Source organism: Eurytemora carolleeae, unplaced genomic scaffold, assembly GCF_000591075.1.
Source record: "Eurytemora carolleeae unplaced genomic scaffold, Eaff_2.0 scaffold752, whole genome shotgun sequence".
Taxonomy (NCBI): Eukaryota; Metazoa; Arthropoda; class Copepoda; order Calanoida; family Temoridae; genus Eurytemora; species Eurytemora carolleeae.
This window is the reverse complement of record NW_019396835.1, coordinates 115,210-132,018: the sequence shown is the minus strand read 5'-3', so window position 1 is coordinate 132,018 and position 16,809 is coordinate 115,210. Positions and strand designations below refer to the sequence as shown.

General features: G+C 29.9%; 1 protein-coding gene across 1 annotated transcript in view; it reads left to right on the top strand.

The window, feature by feature from the left end:
* Window positions 1–2,574: 2,574 nt before the first annotated feature.
* The window catches only part of LOC111709215 (transcription factor EC), a 21,448-nt gene continuing 7,213 nt past the window's right edge, over window positions 2,575–16,809 (top strand). The window contains exons 1-6 of the mRNA XM_023482830.1: window positions 2,575–3,061; window positions 8,537–8,580; window positions 9,469–9,568; window positions 9,751–9,831; window positions 9,996–10,032; window positions 12,521–12,596. Of these exons, the coding sequence (XP_023338598.1) occupies window positions 3,014–3,061; window positions 8,537–8,580; window positions 9,469–9,568; window positions 9,751–9,831; window positions 9,996–10,032; window positions 12,521–12,596 (386 nt within the window). The 5' untranslated portion in view covers window positions 2,575–3,013. The remainder of the gene's footprint in view (window positions 3,062–8,536; window positions 8,581–9,468; window positions 9,569–9,750; window positions 9,832–9,995; window positions 10,033–12,520; window positions 12,597–16,809) is intronic.

The window sequence follows — 16,809 nt, the reverse complement described above, 5'->3', positions numbered from 1 at the left end:
AGCAAAAGAATGCAATGAATAGTTTAATAATGAATGAAATTACGGGACATGAATCAAATGAATAGTTTAATATGTACAGTAAATGAATTAAATGAATAGTTAATTATTGAATGAAAGTACAGTAAATGAATGCAATGCATAGTTTAATAATGAATGAAATTACAGGAAATGAATCAAATGAATAGTTTAATATTTACAGTAAATGAATTAAATGAATAGGTAATTATTGAATGAAAGGACATTAAATGAATGCAATGAATAGTTTAATAATGAATGAAATTAAGGAAATGAATCATATGAATAGTTTGATATGTACAGTAAATGAATTAAATAAAAAGTTCATTTTTGAATGAAAGTATAGTAAATGAATGAAATTAATAGTTTGATGATTGAATTACAGTAAATGACTAGGATGAATAGTAGATTGATGAATGAAATGAATAGCAGATTAATAAATAGGATGAATAGTAGATTGATGAATGAAATGAATAGNATCCATGTGAAAAGTTTCTGTTTGAATTTAAACCAGGAACATTTTCCGAAAGAATTGTGTGTTTGCATTACGACAACCAAAATTTTTTTAATCCGTAATATCTTTGCAACTTGGTAGTGCAAACCTTTAATATTTCAAGCTTAGATTTTTTATATCTAACAGAATTTATTGTTTTAAATATCTAAGTTGTAGGACATCGGGTTGCAATGATATAGGGATTAGACTCGATAACATAACTTTGGTTCTCTGGTTTTTGATTAAACATATTTGATTCTTAACTTTATCAGATATCAGCAAAAAAAGAATTTTTTTTTTTAACTTGTCTTCTTTTGATATACATTGTTTGTCTGTCTGTTTGTTGGGTTGTTTGTATCCAATAAACGTGAAAACGGCTGAACCGATCAGGCCCACATTTTGTGTGGGACCTTACTTTAGACCCCAGGGAAGGTTTATGAATGATGAATGAAAGTTTAAAAATTAGCCTCTAACAAAATTCGATTGTCTTTAAGTTTTGACAATCCACGGCATTTTTTATAAAATCCGCGAATTTTTATTTGTTTTTATGTATACAAAGAGAAAATCTCTCCGAATACAAATATGTTATATCAGAAATGCACGGACAATTTAAATTTTTATTATTGCAATATTATTAAATTTAATTCACAAACTTCAGAAGAGCCCCCCCCCCATAAATCTTATATTAATATGCATAAAACATAAATATTTATTATTCATATATAAAGATTTTTCAATAAAATTTCAGCGCTAGCGTTAATTAAAAAAAATATTTATTTTAAAGTTTCTCCACGTCGCGTGTTTTTTACTTATCTATTTTGTTTTCTCACCTTCCCTTTTTTCTACATCCTTTACTTTTTTATTTATTTTTCTCTTTGATCTCAAATCAATTTTTGGATCCTTTCTCATTCATTGTTAAGCATTCTTTTTCATCTTTCATATCACTTGGCCACCTTTCTTTTTCTAATCTCTGATTAGCTTGGATGTCCTGGAGTTTGTTTATAACCAATAAACTTCAAAACGGCTGAACCGATCGGGCCAAAATTGTTTGTGGTACCTTTCAGTTACATGACCCCAGGGACGGTTTATTAATGATCAAAATTTTATAAATTAGACTGGCCGACAAAATTCGATTTTCAGTAAATTTTGAAAATCTAGGATTGTTTTGCTATAAATCCGGGAACTTTTTTCGTTGTTTTTGTTTCACAATGTACACAATGTTTACAATTAAAATAGAAGATGGGCGCGAAGTGTCCTGAAAGCCTAGTATTATATAAAGGGCTGAAGGGAAACGTTGTTCTTGCATGTAACGCTTTAAGTACGTCAAATCTGTGTACTGCAGTGGGAGGAGATCAAAACAAAGAATTCAGGGGCAACGCATCATCTTTGAGGGAAAAGGGCCTAAGGGGTGGAATAAGAATATATTGCTATTGTATTTTCCGTATTGACCAGAAAGCCAAAAATCATAAGTATTCGCTCTAACTTGATATATTAACTTGTTTTTTGTTGGACTGTAAGATCACATCAGAGCTATAGTCCTTTCCCTTCAACTTCTGTGGGGGCATTGGGTTTTGTTTACATTCCTCCCACAGTGGACAGTACACAATTTGCGTATATCTGAGTTGGGTGTTCCTGTATATAGTTTCTGGTTGAAAGTACTTTTATGTTTAAATTTTTCTTTTTTCATCTTTTATTTCTTCCTTCAACAATTTTTAGTCATCGAGAGTCGAGACCCTTATCTATATAAAGATGTAATATCTGTTTGGGTGTTTGTTTGTTTGTCAAGAACCCCTGGACCGATTTGCCTCAAACTTTCATTGGGTAATTTGAGAGAACCACGGGAATGCTCTTAGCTTGATTTTATGATTGGTAATTGAGTGGGTCACCTTTTATCAGAAAAAATAGCTAAAATCGTAATTTACGATTGATGCAATGGCGGGAGTTACATGAGGTTAGAAAAAGATCAAAGCTGAACAAAAAATATAAAATTTTCCTACGTTTGAGTTTTTAGGTTCAGACTCTAACGTCGGATTGAGAAATTACAAACAGCGTAGAATCATAAATTAATGATTTTTATCTTATTTACGGAGAGGGAGACATTGGGACGGAATCATCAGTTGCTTCTGGACTCTTGGAGAGAGAAGATCTAGATTAAAAATCTTTTCTCACAGAGTTACCCATAAATGCACTTTGCTTAGAGCGTTTTAAATGATGAACACTATTTAAATCGCCATAAAAAAAAAACCCTGTTAGCGCAAGAAAGTGAAATTTTCAAAAATCTTTCACTTTCAAGGGTTGTATAGATTAGAAAGAGTTGGTAGAAAAGTGTGAAAAGGGGGGTTTGTATAGACATTGAACTGCGAGATTACAACCCTCTGTGCTAAATCAATTTAGATCAAATCTAATCTACTAAATTTAGAATTTACAAAAACTCTAAAATATACACTTTGACGTAAAGTAAAAGTAGAACAATTACAAAAAAAAAATACATAATATAGTATAAAAATGCCGGTCTCCTTCGATGCTAATTTGAACCAGAAGCTTTTTGATCAGGTATCTTACAAACAGATTTAATACACAGGGTGTCCCAAAAAATGTTCTTTGGATTTTAATAAAGTTATACAATTTAGCAGAGATGAGGCGAAAATTTATATGATACAGCTCTTTAATTAAATATAGATTCTTATGTTCAAAAATCTAAAAATTCCACGGGCAACGCCGGGTTCTTCGATTAGTTTTAAATAAAAGTAAAGACTAGAATTGAGCATCATAAAAATAGCTTTTCCTTCTAATCAATTTCTATTAATTTTAATTAGATAAGATAAGATAAGATATAGTTTATTGCTAACAAAATAAACATACACTTATGTGGGGATTAGCTTTTGCTGTTTTGGGTATTATCCCCTCTAATTTACATTAATACGTTTACAATATAATTAATATTACTAGGTTTTGAAAGTTTACATTAAGTCAGGGATTACTAGTAAAATTTTGAGAGACCGAATTTGTTACCACTAACGGAACATCCGCTAACGGAACATCCGCTAACGGAACATCTAAATTAATTAAAAAGTGAAAATACAAAGGAGTCTTTGCCACAAAAAGGCTGATTTTCTAATCCCTATATCTTTGAAACCCGATGTCGTAGCCCTTAGATATATCAAACTTTAAAACCTGTTAGATCAAATAATCTAGGTTTGAAAAAGCAAAGGTTTTAACCATCTGGTTGCAAAGATGTTGGGTTTAGAAAATTTGAGTTTGTGGCAAAGACTCAATTCCTTTACGCAGTTTGTAAACGTAATTCTAGAAGATTAACACAGTAATCAAACAAACTTTATCTGATCAACAATAAAGAAGATATCGTCGTTCTTGAAACTGTCGAATTCGGACATTTTACTTCATTATCTCTGCAGCATGAATCCAAAAAGGGACTTTTAAATTGAACCACAGTTAAAACAAATTAAACTTTAGTTAGAAAAATATGGATATCTTTTTAAAGGGTACCGTTGTGAATCTAATGTTTCTTTAAACTATTTAAATCTTACCGGTGATGGGTGTGTACAATTTATGATTTTTTGTTTAGATTTTATCAAAGAAAGGTGTCTAATGTCACATGTTCTATATTTAGAAAATAAAATTTCAGTCGGACAACAGAATCTATCCATATAGCACCTCAATATTGTTTGGAATTTTAATTAAAATCAAAAGTGAAATTTTTTTGCAGATTAAACTTTATTAAAAAATGTCAATTTACAATGTATCTATAAGTTAAGGAACAAAAGAGAAAAGTTAAGTTTAAATTAAAATACAAATTTAATAAAAGAAAAAAAATTAATATATAAAGTACTTAAATATTTAAAATACATAATAAATAAAATACATAAATAGCAAATACAAAAATTAACATTTAATGGCAAACTATGCGTTCTAAAGAAAACCCACACCATAAACTTTTATTTCAATTTATTTTAATTTGATCATGTTTTAGGTCTATAGAACATTCTTTTATTTAGATAATTGCCTTAATATACTAACTAGGCTTTTAGGGCGCTTCACGCCCATCTTCTATTTCAACTTTTAGTTTTGGCCTTATCTGTGAGCATCTTCTCTTTGTATAAAACAAAAACAGAACAAAAAAGTTTGGGAATTTTTCAAAATTTAACAAAAATTTTTAACTTTTAAACACACATTTTTTTAAATTTTGATCATTCATAAACCTTCCTTGGGGTCACGTGAGCATCCACGCAAAATTTGGGCCCAATCGGTTCAGCCGTTTTGACGTTTATTGGATACAAACACCCTGACATACAAGCTAAATTTATGTATAGATTCATTTAAATCGCATATGCAGATAAAAAATAGTATACAAATAAAAAAGACGTGCCTTACGTCTGTTTCTATTTCCATCTAATATTATTTTGTGGGCAACATTTATTTTGATGGGTTAAAAAATGCACATTTTTAGTTTCAGAAAGAATTTTATCTTATATTAATTGCCCACAAATAAGGATTAGAAATACAGGCTTTAATTTATGGGCTGAGAGCACTTGTATCTTAAGAGGGTATATTTTTATCTAACGTTTATTATGATCAGGGTAGACCCGGCAGGGGGGTGGGGCAAACTCAGTCCTCAAGATGAAATAGATAAGAACCAGGGGTACAAGGGGGGGGGGAGAGGAATTATAAATATTTGAACATATATCTGGTATCTGTGGTGAAAATGTATTATTATCTATGTAACCACTAGAACTCTAGATAACAACTAAGTTTAGTTTTAGCTCTACGATGAAAGATATGCCCTGTATATTATTTTAAGTTTTAAAGGGACTGAAATGGTAATTTAAAGTGATCCTCCATGCAAAGATGGTAATATCCGATTCACGATGGTACCCCTAAAAGCTATGTCTGCAAGACCAAGTATGAGATTAGAGATATTAATGTTTATAATTTTGAAAACTGTTTATTTTCAATTGTGGTTTCTCTGTGACTTTTTACCTCAAGAAAACACATCAGGAGTATCAGAATTAAACACTTTTAACCCTAGACAAACGATAATATCTTCCACATTAATGATATAAAGGTTGCAAGGATACCGTTGAGGATTAGTGATTGTCATCTTTACATGGAGGGCTACTTAAATTTGGCGTACAGTCCCTTTAAATTTGGCTTACAGTCCCTTTAAATTCAATATCAAACAATAGGTCTACACTCTACAGTTATATCATTTTAAGTGATTTTTCCTAAAAGCATTGAAAATTCAACAAAATTAATGAATTTTTACAAAACAACCATTTTACCACTGGTTTTAAAATTTAAGATATCCAATATTTCGTGGTGAGATTTTTTAGAGTTTAAATTTTAAAATATTTTTGGTTGTTAAATACATTCTATGCCAAAAAATCTATGCTTGATTTCAAATAAATCTCTTTAAGATTGTACAATTCTAGACGAATAGGGTGTCCCACGAATCATGGCAGTAGCAAGATTATTTAAAGGCAAAGTCGTCTTTGATTTTGGAACTTATTTGTGACATTCAGTCGTCAACCTACTTTAATATTTACGATTCTTGAAACAAGAACCAGACAATTCTCATAGTTTTGGCATTTCCAAAGTAGATTGCCTTTTTTGTGCTGTCAATATTACCGGAGATATTATTAGAATTTCGGGTAATATTGAAAGTAGAAACAAGGACGAGCACATTTTGGAAAAGCAAGGACCAGGGTTATTTTATAATTATTATCTCTAGAATTTACTTCTAAATTAAAGCAGCAAATTAAATAACAAATTAAGGACGACGTTTAGGTTGTCTTGCTACTGTCATGTTTCCTGGGATACCCTGAACCTCCAGAGAACAGCTAATCTTTTATCAAAGCCTGGTTTAGAACAGGTTTTTTAACTATTTTCAAACATGTATTTATTTTTGTGCCCCATATACGCTTAACCATTGTATATTACGGGAATAAATTATCATGATTTAACGCGACTGTTCTTTTTGTGATTTTTTATGTAAAGAGTTCCATGTCCGAATACAACGGTACCATTAAAAGAATTAATAATATATCCATGTTCTTCATTTTGAAAATTTATAAAATTTTCTTTATGAAAGTAAATTGCGGATTTCTTACAACAGAAACAATAGAGGATCTTGTCCGAGCTAAATATTTTTTAAATGAGAAAATTATGACATCTTCCACATTATTGATCAGATAAATTACTTGAAATTACACATACAGTTCCTTTAATAATTTAGCCCTATACAGCGATAAACAGAATACTCTGAAACAGGAAGACGACTTTACAGCAATACTTAAATGTATTTTATATTGCTACAAAGCAAATAGTTTTGCAAGACACCTATAAAATCAATTATTAACTGAAATATTCTGTTTACACAATGCAAAATTGATGTGTCGCATGCTCATTGAGTCTAAAAGTCGTCTTAATATTCCAGAGTTTACTGGTTATCACTGCATACTATGACGGATTTAGCCTAACTTTTAGTGAAAGGGCAATTGTGAATTGTTTATGGTAATTTATCTATAAAATGTCACTCAAAATTGGGCTTCAAATCCCTTTAATAATAAAAACATACTAGATTTTTGTTAAAGAATTCGTTATAGTGATAAAACCAATTTTACTAAAAGTCCATTTTGTGTTTCTTGAACTAGCTCTTTCTATATATTTCTTTGCAGTGTGAATTATTATCAAGAAATCCCATTGTTCAGAGAAAAATAAACATTAAAGAACAAATTTACCCCTCGCACAACTTTAATAATGAAAATTGAAATATATAGCGAATTGAAATAATGCATTTTTACCAACATTACCGACCTAGGATTCCATAACCCAGGGATGTTTAGTTACTTTACGTTCTTTGGGAATATTATGTCAAATCAAGACCCGTTCCGCAAAATTTTCTTTAAAATACGTATTTGTTTCTTGAATTTGGGGACACGATTGCATCAGATATTATTATTGATGATCTAGTTCACGGCTTCTTTTTGTATTTCATCTTTTTTTGCACTTAATATTAATGGTTAAATGCCGTAGGCTATGCATTATTTGCATCCTCATTGTACTTCACACTATGAGATATAAAACAATATAGTTTTAAACATAAAATTCCACTGAAACTAATCTTAAATCTGTTGGCACTGAATTTTGTTGTCAACTTTTTTTTCTGTTTTGCTGTTAAAATTCTGTAAATGAAACTGAAATTTTTGATAATGCAGATTTTTTGAATTCTATTAATAAAAAAAATTTCTTTCATTTGGAGCACTCTATATTGGTAATTTTACAAGTGTTCGCATAAAATAATTATCTTATTTCTAAACAAGGAACAATTATATTTATCTTAATTTATCCTAGCAATTGTATCTTGTACAGACAGCATACAATAATTTTTGATTTAATTGAAAATTGAAAGCAAACTTTTTCATGAAAGAAAGCAATGTCCGATTCAAAAAAGTACTCTTTGAATCATAATCTTATCAATATATATCTGAACAATATAGCGGAAGATATAATATAATGTCATTTTTTCTATCTCTCGAAAATTTTTGCAATTTCCGCAATTGCTTTTGCAGGAGATATACACCAAAATTAACTTTTACAGGGAAACACGATTAAAATGATCGATTTTCAAGGAGAAACACATGGATATCTCATTCAGTCAATGTTGGTTCTCAGATGGATTTGCCATCCGAATAAAATAATGGGGATGTAGGAAAATTTATACAAATAAGAATTTTGAAAAAACAAACATAATTTTTGACACCCTGTTTATACAAACATGTATTTTGAACCCTTTATGAACAATATATATTTTGACACTCTGTATTAACAATATATATATTTTGGCACCCTGTATTGACAATATATATTTTGACACCCTGTATTGAAAATATATATTTTGACACCCTGTATTGACAATATGTATTTTGACACCCTGTATAAAAAATACATATTTTCACACCCTGTATTGACAATATATATGTTGACACCCTGTATAAAAAATGTATTATTCAGGCAGTCGAAGATGAACTATTGTACAGCTGTTTAGAGATTACAAGGAGAATTTTTAGTCAACGTTGCGATTTTTTAATTGATTCTATTCTTTATAATATTGATACAGTGAAACCCAAAAAACAATGGAGCGGGAAGACGCCATTTAATCAATGTGCATATGATGTTGTTTTGAAATAAAACGTTTTAACAAGAGTTTGGAAATCAACTTTTAAAGTGAATTGGATCGATTTACACTGCACAACCGCAGTATTTTAGGTTTACCATTCCAAGTCATTTATGAGTCGAAAAGTCGTCTTCCTACACCACAGTTTCATGGGTCTTACTCATTTATAAACTCTGACTTACATCTGCGACAATGTTTGATATATAATAAATCCTTTTAAAATTGATTTATAGATATAACTCTGAAAATTTAGATTACAGTTGGAATTAGATTTTAAAAATGCAGATGTAAAAAAATGTGTTATCGATTCAGGACTTTTAGCGTCAATTTCAGTTATTTATGATGTGCACACTGCACAGGGCATGTTCATGTTAATTTAAGTCGACGATATGCAAAGTTGATGTTCCCGGATTTTGGGTTGATTTAATTTTCAAACAAAATGTGTTTAGTTAATTTGGGATTTTTCTGTTAATTGTGAGACTAATTTGAATTTCCAAACCGGGTCAACCTTTCCGGTCCCAGTTTGTACTGTACCAAGCTCTATGGACAGGACTAGTCGGTGCAACAAAGTTGACGCCGTCAGACTTTATGCTTCATATAGGTTGAATTTACTTTTATCAAATAATAATTGACTAAAATGTTGATCTGCTACTATTTGTTGACTGAAATGCTGATTTTCTACTATTTCTTGACTGAAATGTTGATTTCCTACTATTTCGTGACTGAAATGTTGATTTCCTACTATTTGTTGACTGAAATGTTGGTGCAGGGGTTCTAATTCTAAACTAACAGATGAAGATTTAAACAGTTTGAATGTGGACAGAAATGTCAACAATGCAGCCATAATTGATTTCTTTTCTCATGTACAGGTAAACATTAACAAACTTATGATAATATTGTTAATTTCATTATAACCGTGCTATATAGTAATAATAGTGCTGTAATTAATGTTAAACAGCTTTTTTTTACCAGAAAAAAGTAAAAACTAAAAACTTTCATTTTGGCACATTATAAATTTGTTGGACTTAACCCATAATATATTGTATTGTAGAACAGCAGTAGGATGAGTATGTACGAGGAGGATGAGGAGATGAAGCAGGAACCCTTGAGTGAAGAAGATTTCAGAGCTCAGGGAACCAAATGTATTTTTATGAAGGATCCCTACATCTACGTCAATTATTGAAAGATTACAAAAGAATAATTGGACTTGCTCTCCCTTTAGTGTCTGGGAAACCAATTTAAACTTATCATCTACAAAATAAGAATTTCTACAAATAATATTTGTGTTCAATTCAGGCAAAGGATCGACAGAAGAAAGATAATCACAATATGAGTAAGTATTTTTCCTAACATTGTTATTATTAAAGTTGTGAAGTAGCAATTGAGATAAGACTTGGAGGTCGTCTCTCATCAGTGAAATAATTTGTCACATTTATTTTTACCCTAATCTAAAAATTATGATTCTTGAAAAAAAACACAAAATAACCCTAGTTTTGTTCTTTCAAAATTACGAGAAAATAGGGATAAAAGGTTATGTCCAATTTGTCTATTTTTGCAAATATAACAATTATGGCAAGTATATAGTTTTTGGCAAGTGTTGCTTATGACAAAAAATATATTTGGCTTGTCTGTGTGTCTTTCTGTCTAGTTGTTTCCAATAAACGTCAAAACGACCGAACCGATCGGGCCCAATTTTTGCCTAGGATCTCGTATGACCCCAGGGAAAAATTATAAATGATCAAAATTTCAAAAATTTGCCTGAACCAAAAATCCACGAACTTTTTTGGTTACGTCACTATACAAACAGAAAATGTTCACAATTGAAATAGAAGATGGGCACGAAGCGCCCTATAAGCCTAGTAATGGAAAAATCAAATGCAACTACCGCAAAATAAACTGTGCCATATCAAGGAAGGTTGTGGTCATATTCTCATTACAAAAGCATAAGATAGAAATAATAGATTTTATTTTATTTTAGTTCATATTTTAGTTAAAATAAAGAAAATTTCAGTCAAGAATGAAATCTTATATATTTTCAATTATAACTTTTTTTTGTAGATCTATATATGTAATCTAATAAATTGCTACTTTCATACTCCATCGTGCGTAAAAAAAGCTAGAGGAGCTACGAGATCACAACGTTGTATATCCCTTAAATTTTATCTTCTTTTTCTATCTAGTTTGTACTGTTTTGGTTCCTTTTTTATGTTTTCGAACCCCCCTCTTTAGTTTTTAACAATTTATAGCATTCATAACAAATTAAATAAAAAAATTTTAAACAAAGGAATTGAGTCTTTNCTCCCTTTAAATGTTATATTTTGATAACATGATCTGGTTTGGTTTTTTTTTGGTGGCCATTATTATTCTAAGATACAAAAAAAAATATTTTATAATCATATTTTTTTACATTTTCTTGACTCTTTTACTTTTAAACAGATCTAGTTGCCGAAAAATAATCATATGAAATTTCTAAAAAAGCATTTAAAAATCATAAATCAAGATGGCGGAAGGATAACAGGGCCCATCGTCAAGAGACAATTAAATCTGGTTTGGAACCTGGTCCCCTTGCTCCAGGCTCTGGGATAGACAAGGGGGAGTGGGGGCGTTGAGGGAGCCCCTGCAGTTTAACGTTGAGCATTTTTGCGTTAATTATACTGTACACCTTATGTGACAATTTTTGGTAACAAAGTTTTTAAAGATTTAATTTACTTTTTTATTCGAAAAGACTTCAAAATTTCCGTGGACGTATTTAATTGCTGCACTTTTGTACATTTAGATTTTAAAAGTTATGAATAACACGAGTTGCATGAGTTGGCCAAGGCAAGAGCTATTAAAAACAATGTGGCTCGGATACATTATTCTAACAGATAACCCTTCCCTCCCTCTGTTAAAGTCACCTTTTTCTATCCATTAATATTGAGATAAACCAAATCTGATCAACAGATACCAAATGTAAACAATCATTCCTCTATTGGGAACAAAATTAAAATATGTCAATTTATTGATTTATTGATTGTTCCATATACAAAGACGACATGTCTCAAAAGGCGCAACCACTGGGTTAAAAAGAGGGGGGGGGGTCGAAATTGATTTATTAAGTAAAATTTGAGAGTTTTCTGTACACCCAGCATTACAGAAGCAAATACGAATTCAAAACGAATGGGGGAAGGGGTCACGGCGAGTAATTTTAGGGGGTCAAGGGGGGTGACTGGTTTTTGTCACAATACTCCTCTTAAAATGCATGGTGAGAATTGACAAAATGAATATATTCTGATTAATCTTTTAATTTTCAAACATTGCAACGAGTACCAAAGCTTAGGCTTAGGCTTCTGATAACTTAATCAAAAGTACAGTCTCATTCAACTGAATTATATTTCGTAGTTCATATTAGATTTTGGTTATTTACAGCGTAATTACAAGTTATGAGTGGTTACTGTCTATAACGCATTAAACCACATTTATGGGTATAACGAAGTTATATCTATCTATCAACATGGAATGGGTTATTCGCATTACATAAATTTGCGTAGTTATTATGTGAACGAATGACGACGTATATTATATTAGGCCCCAAGTTTTGCTTCATTTTAGTTTATTAACAAATGAGAATATTTCAAACTTAGCATCTTGTATCTAGAACATTTAAAAATTATGCAATAATTGTTCGTCACAGGCAACAGGATCTATTAAAATATTTGGAAATTTATGTTTTAAACCGAGAAAGATTAGCAAAATATTACCAAACGCTTTGTATTTAGTCACACAGGGGGGGGGGGCTAACAAATCCAAAAGAATATTAAAATATGATTGATTGATTTTAGTTGAACGAAGACGACGATACAACATAAACGATCGGATAAAAGAACTCGGCACTCTACTACCAAGACAAAATGAACCGTAAGTTATTTTTTAGCAACATTTATTTTAATTGTTTTATAATTATTTTCATGAGAAATGAAATAATAAATGTTAAACAGCTTAATTTTAATCATTTTAACCAGCTAGGTGAACATTCAAAAGTTTTGACCTTTTTAGAAACAAATGATTTAAAGTTATAATTCATGCAAATTTTAGTTTAAAATTTTCTAACTAAAAATTAAATATTTATATCATTATTCGATTTATCATTCCAACTTGACAGTGGGTGATATTTGTATTGAAATAGTTGATGATTGAACCATCATTAACATTTATTCGCATTTTATTATTTTTCCGCCATCAAGCACGCACGTGATCATATTTATCGTGCATGCGACATTAGGAAATGAATAGAGTTTTTGCAACAAGCATTAATATTTTTCATAGTTCTATATCTTTGTAACCAGACGGTTTGAGTTGTCAAGAAGTACAGATTAGAAAATCGCCATTTGTTGCAAAGACTTTCTATATTTTCGATTTTTTAAAAACATGTTTTGAATGGAAAGCTTATTTATATTTATATTTTACAAAGATATTTTGATAAGGTTAGAAAGTTGCATCCATTTTCAAGACAAGGGCAATTTTATAGTGTCACTTTGATTTTATCTCTCTCTAACGGAGGCCTATCCCTGTAATAAATCTAGGTCCCGAGATTACTCTACTCAAAGTCTAATTATAGTCTCACTGACTCTATCTCTAGCCAAAACTCAAGACTCTCAATCTCTAGCCAAAACTCAAGGCTCTGTACGTATACGTCCGTATAACACAACGTTTCATGTAGTACTAATTTATTCATATACAGGTATATCAAACTGACCGGATTGGCCGGTCAGGGTCAACATTGAAATAGATAAGACATATATTGATAACATGGATAATAAAGATCGTACTAATCATTACAACAGAAAATGCTACATACCTAAACATGAACATTTTTAAAACTAGAAAGCACTTGTTTATTAGTTTTAGTTTTTAAAATCTAATTGGCAAAATTCTTATTGATTATTGCTTAAGAGCTTGTAAAATCAAACTCGGAGGAGCTACAAGGTCAATAATTCGTAGCAGAAATGTTCTAAACTTACTTACTTTCTTCTTCAATAAATGGTAGACTGGTTTACTACAAGCAAAATAGATTATTCGAAATATTATTCCTCATAGTTAATTAGCTCTTTAAATAGATAAAACATCCGAAAGTACTCTTAGCAATAGACAAAATAGTGATATTTCATTTTTAACTGATCTTTTTTGATCTACTTTTTCAAAACTTGCATAGTAATTTTAAATCTGTAAATACAGTGGTAGGCGATTATATCAATACAAGAAAGACGATTTTTTTATGTAAGTTTACATTTTTAAAAAGCTTTTTTAGAATTACAAGTTTGCCAGTTATCAAAGAGAAGCTTTTTCAATTGACAACTTCTCTTGACTTGAATGTTTATGTGTATCCATGTTGTTAAACAGCAAGATATAAATCAAAATTGAAATCTAAAGTCGTTTTTATGGCATTGATATAAACTCCTACCAACTTTATGTAAATATATATATTTTTGTATAATTAGTATTACTTACTTATTCACATATATCTAGATATGTTTATTTATATTTGAATGTAAAATTCTTGCCTTTCCCCTCCCCCCTTTTAAGATCTGACATAATACATAACTTGAAACTATTGAAGGGTAGGGGGGGGGGGGGGGGCGGGGTTAAATCAGGCCAATATTTGATTTTTAACAAATATCTCCATTAAACATTAGTACATTAATGTTCATCTGATTTATATTGATGCATTATATTGTCACATATTTTATATTTCAACATATGCTGACTTTTTCTTATTTTAAATATGATGTAAATAGGCCTATAAGTAGTTAAAAGTAAGATACAATATATAGATATACAAAACACAGGTAAGAATAATTAAAAAAATGATTTCTCTCGGAGCATGCTCTCGAGTGTGCACTGTCCTGAATTGCAAAGTTTTAAGAGATTTGAACTACATTTCATTCGACACTTAGACTGCAAAAATTAGTGCATTTTTGCTTGCAAACGTAAAACTTTTGATCGTTAATAATTTAAAACATTGTATGGCGATAATTACAGTGCACTTATGTCTCTTTTTTGTAACATTTCTTTTTTTTAGATTTGATTTCCATAAAATCAAAAACTATGTTGTTCAGTTAGTTAATTTTAAACATTAACATCATCACACCCACTTTAGTTCCCCTTTTAGCCCCCCTCTTTCCCCCTTCATAAAATCTCCCCAGACGCCAATTCATGTATTAATATGTCACACAGTGAGATTTCAATGTATTTTTAAAATATAAATTAAGAAAAAAATGTGTTTAAAATTAGATTTTAACTCTGTGAACATGTTAGTCGGAAAAGAAATGGACGCGCAATTAAAATCATCATTTGCAATCATATATATTATAGAAATACACAATCATATAGCTTAGAAATACGCAATCACATATATATCCTAGAAATACTGCACAATATTATATATCTTAGAAATACGTAATCATATATATCTTAGAAATACGCAATCATATACATTTTATAAATACGCAATTATATATATATATATATATATATATATATATATATAGGTTAGAAATAGGTATCTTAGAAATACGCAATCATATATATATCTTAGAAATACGCAATCATATATATATATCTTAGAAATACGCAATCACATATATATCTTAGAAATACGCAATCATATACATTTTATAAATACGCAATTATATATTTATATATATATATATATATATATATATATATATATATATCTTAGAAATACGCAATGAGGAAAGAACATTAATTATGATTTTTTATTTATTTGACACAGTCTGAAAAAAATTAAAAATAATTAGATACATAATATTAACTTGAAATTGCTTTTAATTCATATATTAATGGTTTACGTAGATAGCTAAACCGTCTTTATTGGAAATCTATATTTCGTTCTAAATGTACAAATATGCAAAATAAAACTACTAAATTTATGAATACATTTAAAAAAGATTTTTTTGTTTCAAAAATCAAATAACTTCTGATGACACATTAATCGCTACATTCTTTTTATATAGAATATCATTAAATGACATGATCATGAAAATTGACCATTTAATTCAGAAGTAAAAAGATACAGTATTCGAAAATTTAACGAATTTTACAAAATGGCTATAAATCTTATAAAAAAAAGTTAACCCTAAAAAAGAAATGACACACTCTAACAATTTGACGCACCATTTCAAGACCTTGAATGTCAAAAGATTGATATTTCACGTAAAATTATAGTGAAAAAAAAATTGGTCAACCTATTTTTTACAAATGATACATTTTTTCCCCGATTCCCATTCAGGGTGATTTTCAAACATGTACTTTATAACCTACATGAAGAATTAACGTTTGATCGCGTCAACCTTGTTGCACCGGATAGTCCTGTCCATAGAGCTAGGTACAGTACAAAATGGGACCGGAAAGGTTGACCCGGCACGTAAATTCAAATGTACTACGGCTGCCTGTGACATATATAAAACTTTAGTACCTATCTGTTAATGATAATTTTCTGTAATTTTAACTTTATTATTTTGCAATGAAGTACTTTTTCTTGTCAATCTAGAAATTTTATCATTTTATATATTTTATAATTTATAATATCGTATACAATTTCACTGTTTTAAATGAAAGTATTATTGTCTGAATCCTAATCCAATTCGGATATGATTGCTATAACTAGGATTGCTATGATTGTATATCTATGAACTAGGTATACTTTTATCTGTCTTGTCTTTGCGGTGAAAATGGTAGAAAATACTTAATGCCTAAAAGCGTATACCTGATAAGAACTCACTCAAACTCGTAAATAATTTAATATTATTTTACAATTTCTCTGTATATGTAGACTCAGCAGATAGAAGCAAAATTTGTTTATATCGAATAAAAAATTGAATAGGATTCAGCTTAGACCCCTTTTGTTCTTTCGCGAACACTCCCTTTAAGATCGGATTTTCATATTGAAAATTGTCAACCTTTAGTTTCTAATTAACTTTTTCCCCTCGTTGGTTCAGTTTTAAAACTTTTAAGCTAAGTGTTTTAAAATTTTAGATTATTTTTAACTTTGATGCAAATGGAGGTAAAAGTTAATTAACTTTGAGTGGATGAGAAGATGAGAGAATGTGGG